Source organism: Odontomachus brunneus, unplaced genomic scaffold (assembly GCF_010583005.1).
Source record: "Odontomachus brunneus isolate Ranch 3 - 2012 unplaced genomic scaffold, Obru_v1 Obru_scaffold_083, whole genome shotgun sequence".
NCBI lineage: Eukaryota > Metazoa > Arthropoda > Insecta > Hymenoptera > Formicidae > Odontomachus > Odontomachus brunneus.
Window position 1 is genome coordinate 4,518 of NW_022639533.1, and position 10,941 is coordinate 15,458.

General features: G+C 30.1%; 2 protein-coding genes across 3 annotated transcripts in view; one reads left to right on the forward strand and one right to left on the reverse strand.

Moving 5' to 3' along the window:
- Nucleotides 1–313: 313 nt before the first annotated feature.
- On the forward strand, nucleotides 314–8,642 carry LOC116847804 (ubiquitin carboxyl-terminal hydrolase 10-A). Of its 2 annotated transcripts, XM_032823200.1 has the most exons (9): nucleotides 314–678; nucleotides 1,640–1,814; nucleotides 2,289–2,563; nucleotides 2,645–3,536; nucleotides 4,581–4,788; nucleotides 5,535–5,775; nucleotides 5,863–6,102; nucleotides 6,762–6,990; nucleotides 7,112–8,642. In XM_032823200.1, exons 1-9 carry the CDS (start codon nucleotides 643–645, stop codon nucleotides 7,381–7,383), a joined length of 2,568 nt encoding a protein of 855 aa, XP_032679091.1. In that variant the 5' UTR covers nucleotides 314–642; the 3' UTR covers nucleotides 7,384–8,642. The 2 variants fall into 2 exon arrangements, with proteins under 2 accessions (XP_032679091.1, XP_032679090.1); XM_032823199.1 differs by having other exon boundaries at nucleotides 2,289–3,536.
- Nucleotides 6,587–10,941, reverse strand: part of LOC116847837 (lariat debranching enzyme-like) — a 10,864-nt gene continuing 6,509 nt past the window's right edge. The window contains exon 8 of the mRNA XM_032823260.1: nucleotides 6,587–10,029. Coding sequence (XP_032679151.1) covers nucleotides 9,842–10,029 — 188 coding nt within the window. The 3' untranslated portion in view covers nucleotides 6,587–9,841. The remainder of the gene's footprint in view (nucleotides 10,030–10,941) is intronic.

Below are 10,941 nucleotides of genomic sequence, written 5' to 3' on the forward strand. Positions count from 1 at the left end.
ATTCTAAGAATATCACGAAATAACACGTGTTATTTGTATTCACTTTCACTTGTGGAATGGTCCATTTTTTTGGTAAGTCCCGATCTTCAATAAGTGACTCATGTCCTAAGCCTTCAGAAATTGACTAATCACAATCGAGTATTATTCTCACTGTGATTGGTCAATTTCCTAAAGGTTAGGAGTTAAATCACCTATTGCAGGCCAGGATTTAAGAGGAAAACAGAACAACCAATAGGCACAGACTTAAAGCAAGAGTGCGAAAGAGATCCCCTCTCTCCCTCACCCTCTCTTCTCTTACCATCTTCACAAGCAAACGTTTACCGTAGCAGAGCAGTCGGAACAGTCAGCTCTCAGCAGCTCTCAGTCAGCTCTGGTCACTCGGTGTGAGTAGACGTGTTGCACTCTTCGTAAGAGCTGCTGAAGTGTGAACGTGCTGAATTTCCTTAATCAGCCAACAAGTCTTTTTTACCGTATGAGACGTAGTGTTAACAGGACTAATTTCGGTTTATTTTCATATACTCTCTCGTTTCATAACGCGCTATAGTGAAGTGTCAGCGATATATTAGCTCTAAAATCTCGTGAAGTGCGGACGTCCCATGCTTTTTGAAGTACCACGTTTTTAATGCTTAGTATTAATTTTGGATGATATTCCGGACGAGGTTGGATATTATGAAAAAGGTATGTTATTACCGTTCTGAAATGAACGCGATTAAGCTTGAAACAGTATAACATCCGAGCTACCGACTGTAATTTTGAGGTTATGTTACCGCGTCTATGAGCCGAATTCGGCGAATTTTACGCAGAAATTTTTCAACATTTTAGTATATTATAGTAAAAGTATTTCATCGGTGTTATCATAAAGTCCCTGGTAATTCTAATAATCCATTAATTATGTCAGGGAACGTAACAAAAATTTAAAATGAAATATACATTCACTGGTAACTTTATAAAATTTAAGCAATTAACGCATTTACTTCCGCAAAATTATGGAACATTTCTTTGAAATTATAGATAATTGTCCGAAGAGATGTTTAAATTTTTCATATTTAGAATATAGTCATCAATTATATACATGTAAGATAGAATCATTGGCTTCATTAGTTTCATAATAGATGTGTTTCGTGGGATATTTCTTAGGAGATTTCTTTAAAGGAAGCTTATCTTATATACTTGCTTTGTTCTAAACAAATTTACTATTCCTGTTGAATACAAGTATTATGTTTTTCTTAATAAAATTCATAATGTATATATTCATCTGTTCAGCCTTATATTTAACTAATCAAGTATTGTAATTGTCATATCCCTCTATTATTACAACATAGAAAGTGATACTTAAGTTCCTTTGTCATTGAAAATTTGAAAAAAAGAATAAGTGATTAAAAGCAAACCATGTATATAAAATACAGCAATGCATATCGACTAATTTCTGCTTTATCCAAAAATAATCCTATGAGTAAATAAGTATAAGATCCTATCTTATACTCAAGAATCAAGAAGTTAACAAGGATTGCAATATCTGAAAGATACTTATTATAATAATATTATTATTCAGAAATATGTTTGTGAAATAATCTACATAAAATAATTTTGGTATGTGTGAAATGTATTGTATTCTTATATCCTTTTCTTTTATTTTTAGATGGATCTTAAATTTATAAATTTTGACGGGTTAACCGAAATAGAAATACTTAATATAAAGAATATTTTACATCATGACAGTAAGGATGTCATAGAAAATAAAAGCGATATAAATTCTGTTCAAAGAACAGAAATTCCAGTGGAAATACAAAATAATACAAATGTTTGGTACAATAGTAAGTATGCTACTTCTAAATGATTATATAATAGTTATATTGTAAATTTTGCTATTCTATTTTATTGTTCCGTTTTATTTATTCACATAATCAATATGTAATAGTAAATATAAACAATTAGTCTCCTATATGTAATATACAGCAAAAGTTCCATATTCACCAGAAAAAATCAGTGAATCCTAAAGAAACTTTTTCTATAGTTTGAGTAAGCAGTTTGATAGAGAGAGAATAGAAATGAATAGAAGAAAAGTAAGGAATAAACGAAATTATAAGTATGCAAATATGAAAAATTATAATAAATATCGAATCAAGATTATACGAAATATAGAATTAAAAACTGCATAAATATGAAACTTTTTACTGTATAAGAGATTTATCTCTATTCATATTTCTTTATCAAAATTCGATATATATATATTAAATTAAAATCCTGAAATATAATGAAATTTCACTAATCTTGTTCTATATTTACAGTGGTGACACCATTTGTAATTACGAATAGTAGCGCATGCAACGAATGGCAGTCTTCGACAATGTACAGTGTTCCTACCAATGGACACATGCAGCACGGATATGTGCAGGGAATTTTTCCTGCATCCGAATATCACTTCCAAAATCTCCCTCCGGAAGTACATCACGATGCAAATTACTGCAAAGACAACGGCAGACGAAATGGCCGAGTAAAAGGTTCAAGGAAGGACAATTACAATTATACATTTAATCACGCCAACAAGGTGCAAGGTGGATACGTAAGTGACGAGAGATATCAACATTCGATGCCACTGTACATACCTGTTTACCCTGAACATCACACTGTGCCTCCGCAACAGCATCCAGTATCTGGACAAATCTATTATGTACCGCCAATGTACTCACATCCGTATACTATACATCCATCCTATTCGGGGCACAATCCGACGCATCATCCGGCACATCAACCAGACAGTAGATTTGTGCCACAATCACATCCAGTGCTGCCGATTCAAGATTCAAATCCACCAACTACGAAGCCATTAGCCACTTCTATACAACAAAGTACGTCTACGTCTGCTAAATCAGCGGGTGAACAGGTCAATGAGAATGATAAAACTGCGGATTCCAATGTTAATAATGACAATGACAATATGCTGTCAGTTAAAAACACGCCAAAGGACAACGTTAAATCGACTCTAAATAAGAACTGCAAGGTTAAAGAGAACGTAGTTACGGATATAAGTATTTCAGTTAACGTCGAAGTAAAGCAAAATGGGGAGACTGAAAATAAGGATGAGAATGAAGTATCTACTGTTTCGACAAAAACCGTTATATCCGAAATGGTCGTCGACAAGGCGAGCGAAGGTGAAGTTAAAATTGAAGGAAACGTTACACCAAAAGATGATAAAGCTGAGAATGTTATTGAGCAGTCGAATGACTCCTCAGCCGTGTCAAATGTCACACCGTCTGCACCTGTACCTGTTGTTCTGACAACCTCAACTAAACGAACTTGGGCGAGTCTTTTCAACAATATTGAGCCAAAAGTGTCTTCCCTCCCTCAGATGACAACACACAATGCAATCCCAATGCAGAATGGTGTATTGAAAGCGACTGAAAAGGAATCAACAGTTGCTGATCCTGCAACTACACATCAAAACGCTTCATCTAATAGTTCATTTGAATGCAAGGCTCTCCAAAATGGTGAATTGGAAGGCTTTTATGATGATCCTAATCTGTTTAGGATGGGAGGTAACTATAAAAAAGCATCTAATATTTTGAAAAGATAAATGTTTCATAGAAGTATTTATTGGCGCAAATTAGGGAAGTTAGACTTGTGATTGCTATCAGATTTTGTAGTTTGCAGATTATTTAATTTTATAGAATTACAAATGTTTGTACAGTATAAATGTACGTATGTTAATATATCTCGATATTTTACGAAATATAAGAAAAATGTTTTAACTATCATTTTATATGACATCTCTATTCTACATTCTATATTTTTGTTGCATGTTAAACATTGAGAATTTATATACGTAAAATTAAACATTACCGAAATGTAGATGACATGCGAAAATAAGATCATCGGAATGCAATTTAGAAAACTAAATTTTGAAGAATTTGCGCACACGAGTTGTTTGCACATGTGTATGCTGATGTATATCTAGCAAATAGGATAAAGAAGATCAACATACTAGTTCTCGAATAATCCGTTAGAGGCATTGGTGCTGTGTGACTATATACGAACCGAATATGCATATATAAACACTAGATGTGTGTGCGTGCACACATGCATTAACATAAATTCAAACAAAACATCACTAACGCCTCTAACTCAGTATTAGCGAACCAGCGAATTACAAATGCCTTTACATATTGAAAGTACATGCAATAATAAATTGGAGCTCAATATACAACGAAAACAACAAATTTTGAAATTAACATCTCGCAAACTGTTAACGTAAACATTTATTTGATACAAAAGTTTTATACAACATGCACGTATATTTGCTTCGCTAACGAAAATTTCAAAGAACATTTTTGTATCTTTATAATTAAATATAAAAGCTCAAAAGTATATGAAAAGTTTACAAAAAGATTTTTACGAAGTTATATTTTCAGCTAGCATGGATAAAAAACATATTTACAGAAGAACTATATGTACAAGAAATACGAATAGTATAGAAATATAGATAATATAATCATGTTTAGTGACCTCTACGTCATTGACATTTTACATATTCGTTATCCACCTCAGCGTCTCCCTAAAATCTAAAAAATTTTTTTTTTCAGAATTTCTATTAGAATATCAGATGGACATGCAGACTGTTAGTTTAGTACCACGAGGCTTAACAAATCGCAACAATTATTGCTACATTAACAGTATATTACAAGCATTACTGTCTTGTTCGCTGTTTTACAATCTCTTCAAAGCAATGCCTCACCCCAAGAATTATAACAAGCACAATAAGCATTCTACTATACCATCAATCAACAGTTTGTAAGTAACAACAACGATATTAATACTTAATATTTTTACTAAAGATTTTGCAAAAATGATTATTACCACTTATATTTGTGATACTAAAACTCGAGAAGTTATATTTTACACTTGGAAGAGTGCAAGTAATATTATAGTTAAGCTAGATAAAGTTAGCTGCTATAGTGAGTGCCAATATTACCAAATCAAATTATATATTTTAATTTTCAAATATATCGTACATGCACCTATACTCTAAAACCTATACTCTAAAATAAATGAGTAAACGTATAATTATAATTATGGCTATTTCTATATTAAAATTTTTATAATTTACCGCTTTTTCTCGCTGATTACTTTTGAGAAATTATTTGATAATTATTTGCTTTAATTCCCAGAGAGAGAAAAATATGTGCTGGAATTCTGTAACTCGTTAAGGATAGTTTCATTATTGTTGCGCAGCTTATGTATAGCATAGAAAAGCTGCGCAACGATAACGAAACTGTCGTTAACAAGTTACAAAATCCCTCAGCAATGTTCTTGATTGTAAATATTGATTTTGTATATATACAAGATACAATGTTGTCCTGTTTCGCCCGAAACTTCTACCCGACATTTTCCTTCGAGTTACTGGCATCCACAATCCAACTGTTAGTGATTTTCTTTCGAGAGTTCTAGTATTATAAACGCTAATTTTATATTAGTTGCAAGTGCATTTCACACAATTGCTGTAAATACAAAAAGTCTATTCTTTTATTCTTAAACAGGGTAAGATTTATTCATGAATTCAGCCTCTTGCCGGATAAATCTCGTTTGTCCCGAAAAACCAGAGTTGATAAAAAAGATGACATCACTATCGAGAACGGCATTGCTTTGGAACCTTCCTACATGTATACGATGTTAAAATACACTTCTTCTGCCGGTGTCTTTCCCGTGGAAGGACGACAGGAAGATGCAGAAGAGTTTTTATCATGTCTCTTAAATGCTATCAACGACGAGATGCTCGATGTATGTCTTTACACATATTTTGCTTATAACAAATTCTTAATATTATACTAAGAAAACTAATTTTCTAATTACACTCTTACCTTTTAGTTGATGAAATTAGCTAAGAATGAGAACAATGACATCGATACGGAGAAAAATGATGGGAAGGAAGAGGAATGGAGGGTAATAGGACCAAAAAATAAAGGTTCTATTACCAGATCTACGGAATTAGAACGGACTCCATTGTCAGATATATTCCGAGGAAAATTACGGTCGAGAGTATCACGTCCTGGAGAACAACCGTCCGATAACGTACAACCGTTTTTTACTTTACAACTTGATATTGAGGTTAGTACAATTTAATTTGAAAGATAAAACTTGAAGTAACTTATTATGAGAAAAATCTAAAGAAATTATAAATAAAGTTCTAATATAAGTTAGAACACAGATATTTGTGTGTGTAGATGTATGTTATTTGTTATATTAAATATTTAAAAAATAAATTTTTTAAATTTTTTTCATTTAAATGTTTATTTAAATTTTTTTATTTTTTAAATTATTCATTTAATTTATTTAAATTTTTATTGTTCTTATTGTGATAAAGTTTATTGTATTTTCTACAATTGTATTTCCTACAACAAATCAGTTCACTTAGATAATGTTTCTAATAACAAAACAGAAAGAAAAGGCTAAATAGCTAGAAAAAATTTTAATGCATTTTTTTCAAAGTTAAACTCCCAAGAGACTTATTGGTATTATGAATCACAAAATATTTATTATTATAAGATTTAAAATTATTTCAATAAAAATGTCTTTATTTGTGAACATTACATTATATATTGTGACATTACATGTCTTTATTTGTGAACATTACATGTAACAATACATTTTTCCATGTTGCAAAATATTATTATATTAACATTTATTGACTGAGTCAAGCTATTTTAATGAACAATTTATAACGCAAAATAAAAAAGAGCATATCTAATACAACTGAATTATTACAGAAAGCTGACTCTGTGAAACAAGCCCTTGATATTCTTGTGAGCAAGGACAGATTAGAAGGTATGACTTGCTCTAAAACGAAAAAACAAATCGAGGCTTGGAAGCAGGTAACGCTGGAAGAGTTACCTGCTGTTTTAATACTGCATTTAAAATGGTTTGTGTACAAATATAACGGATGTTCCAAACTAATTAAAGCAGTAGAATTTCCGATTGACCTTAAAATTGACAACAGTAAGTATATGAAACAGTTTTGTTAAATTCTATTTTTATACCATAATTTGATGTATATACAATATACAGAATACAATATATAAAATATACAAATATAGAAAATTTTCTTATTTTTTTACAGAATTCCTATCGGCAAATACAAGAAAGTTGTTGCCGAAACAAAAACAATATAAATTATTTGCGGTGACCTATCACGACGGAAAGGAAGCAACGAAAGGTCATTATGTGACAGACTGTTTCCACGTCGGTTATGGAACTTGGGTGAGATATGACGATACCTCCGCAAAAGCAATATCCGAAGATATTGTTTTGAATCCAGTACCTCCCCGAGTACCTTATCTATTGTATTATCGCCGATGTGATACAATAGGTAATAATACTCATAGTAAATAATCTTATTATAGGAAATTCTTGTTGTTATTTCTATAAAAAAAATACAAAAAATTTGTTGTCCATTAAAAATAAAAAAAGAGAATATTTCTGTTTAATTTACCGTCTTTCCACAATATATTTCTACGGAGGTTGTTACTAAAAGACTATACACAGTTTTCTCGAATTGTAAATTCGGTATAGAGCAGAGCACGGCACGCGTTGCACATTTCGATTGCAAACTTTCGACTCTTATTCCGTCTAACGTTATTCCACTTATCTCATTGGCCGACGCGCAATCTACGACCCCTCGAGATTTGGGAGCGTATATAACTTGTAAACATGTATTAGCTTTTCATTATTAAAAACATATTTATAAGTCACACAAATCTCCCAAATCTCAAGCGGCTCGTAGGTTACGCACTGAGTGATAAGGTGAGCAGAATAATGCTAGATAGCAAGTCAAAAATCTACAATCGAAATATGCAACGCGTCCCGAGTTTTGGCATAGACAGTTAAGGCTATAATAGTGTTCTAATTTAGATTCATGTTTTTAGTGGATCTAAACACGTTATGTATTATATAACTTTATATGTTACAATTTATAAAGTACTAAAAGAGACTACTGTGTAAGCGAATATATATATATATAAGCGAGTGTATATAATATATGTATATATATGCACATATATATTATTTCTAAATATGATTATTAAAGTAAAAGTACCAATGTCTGAATATGCGTACTTAATCCTGAACATTGTTATTGTTTTCGTTCTTAATACAAATATCTAAACTATTTGTATTTAAAGACCAAAATAATGAGAATGTCCAGAGTTAATGTAATTAGTACTTTTACCTTTTATATCATGAATTATTAGTTTCCTAAATACTCCGAGGAAACTAGCAAAAATGTGATAGGTTTGGACAGACGCGCTTATACGAGATCGTATGTATAGAATTTAGAGAAATGTAAACGCGATTATATACGTAAACTCACGAGAGACGTGAGCTCTAGATTATTTTTTTATATGATCATTCTGTACAGTGGAATATTTAATTCCATTCTTGCCAGTTATTTTTCCAATATACGCGTTACCATTTTTATAGCATTTTCACAAATCATGTGTATATAATAAATCATATACATATATTCTATTTGACTGGATCTTAACATAGATCTCTTTCTCATTAAGCATCTGTAAAACATTTCAATATGTGAAAAATACTGGCAAGATGAAGCATTGAAAGACTTTATCATAAATAAATTTTATGTAAGATTATATACTGTGCGTTTTGTAATTAATCTTTACTAAATATGCGATATTCATATACTGTTTTAAACCTCAAAAGTGTTCAACAAAATTTCTTTATTATTACGATTAAAGATTATCTTAGCTAGTATTTTGTGACTTTATAGTTAATCAACTCATGCGAAACTACAGAAATTCCACTTATTTTCAATGTAGATTGCATTATTGAATAATATATATCAGTAAAATTAAAACACAAAACTTTGTTCCTACAACTTTAACCAGAATCTAACTCGTTAAAGGTTTATCCACACAAACTTGCATAATCACATATTGCGTATGCATAAGGAAATTAACCAAGTATGATCCCTGCAGAAATTAATCAAGTATGACCTCTGCAGAAAGATGTCTTTTATATTAGACACACAATTGGTTAATTTTCTTGTGCACATATACTATATACGTTTATCTGAATAGGCCTGTAACGAGTTAAACTTAGATTAAATTGTGGAAACGGGCCTCAAGCAGATAAATATCACTTTTTGTTACTTCCATCATAATTGCAGAAAGTATAAGAGCAATAGTTTAAATAGGAAATGATAATAAATAAGTGGAAACCGAAAGTTTTTCAGACTGTGTCATTTATCTGATCTTTTGTTTCTCTATTTTACAAAAACTGTGCAATCTATTATATTGCATATGTTCATAATGTAGGTAATACAAAACAGTCTGAACAAAATTCTGAGTATAATTGTAATAAGGTGAGTTACACATAATTCGCATCCATTTAGAGTTTTATAAATAGATTTTAAGAATTTATAACAAAAATATAAAACTGTACATATGTTATATAAAATTGAGTTGCGACTAAGAGATGTATATACTGTCTAATATATATGTACATACATATAACAATATTATTTGTTTATTTACTACTTTCCCTTAAGGTTACAATATACTTTTATAGTACATCCTTAATATATTATTTCTATAATATACCCTTAAACCATCTAATTATTCTAATTGAAAGTAAATGTAGCTGATTTTTATAATATTTTAACCTAATCTTGTCATATATAATACAGGAATGTAATACTTCTCATATTTTTACAATATAGTTTTACTGAGTATAAATAATTCTATATACCATTGAGATAGATATTACTACACACTATAAATATACATGTCAACAGGATAAAGTCAAAAAGTATTCGTACCGGAGTATAATGCTAAAAATGCGGCAGACAGACTTTGCCCGCAAAAAGTTCAGAAATTACAGTGATCCATAGAGCTAGGACAAACAAAATGTAGGAGATTCCAACTTGATGCGAATTAGGTAATTGATACGGTTGCCCACCAATTTCATCAATATGAAATCCCATTGGAAATATAACTGCCGCATGACAAAATAACACCACTGAAATGTGATTATACCAATTATTGCAGAAAGTATAGCACTGTAGTATAGCACACTGACGTTTATTTATATTTAATATTTATAATTAAAATTATAAAATTAGACTATACAAAGTGTTTCATTAAATATGAGCATATCTTTATAAACAAATTTTGCAAAAATAATGCAAAGTTTATGTAGCATTTGCGGTATTTTATCATGCTTTCGAATTAGAGACGATTCTGTGTTTTAATAGTTTCCGTGTTAGGTAAGATTTCTAGCATGTTGGAATAATAAATAAAATACTTGAACATATCAAAAAGTCAATAAGAAGACATTAGAGATTCCTATTGAAGTCCAAGGAAGCTATCCCAAATACTTTTTTTCAATATAAATATGTAAAAGTTGTAGCACAGTTTATAAGAATTGTCGAAACACAAAACTATAAGTCGGAAATGAAGTCAAATAAGTGAAACATGAGAAATTTAAATGTTTTTTACATATGTTCTTCTACTTCTAGAAAAATTCTTTAGGTAAATATATGAAAAGTTACATCTCACCAATGTCATTAAAATTGATAAATCTTGTAAAAATGATAGAAATGATTTGCAAAAAACCAGATAGGAGACAACATTGGTTTAGAAGATTAACAAATTAAAATTTGATAATTTTAATGTTTTTCCTTAAATATTATAAATATTTACATATATAAATTATATATCAATTGTAACAAAATTAATGAGATGTAAGTTTTTATATATAATTTACCATCCTTTCAAAATTGTTAATATATAATGTGGTGTGTGTTTGTATGTTACTTTTATGCACACTTTGTGCATTATTAAATTATGATCTGGTATATATATATATATATATATATATATATATATATATATATATATATATATATATATATATATATATATATATATA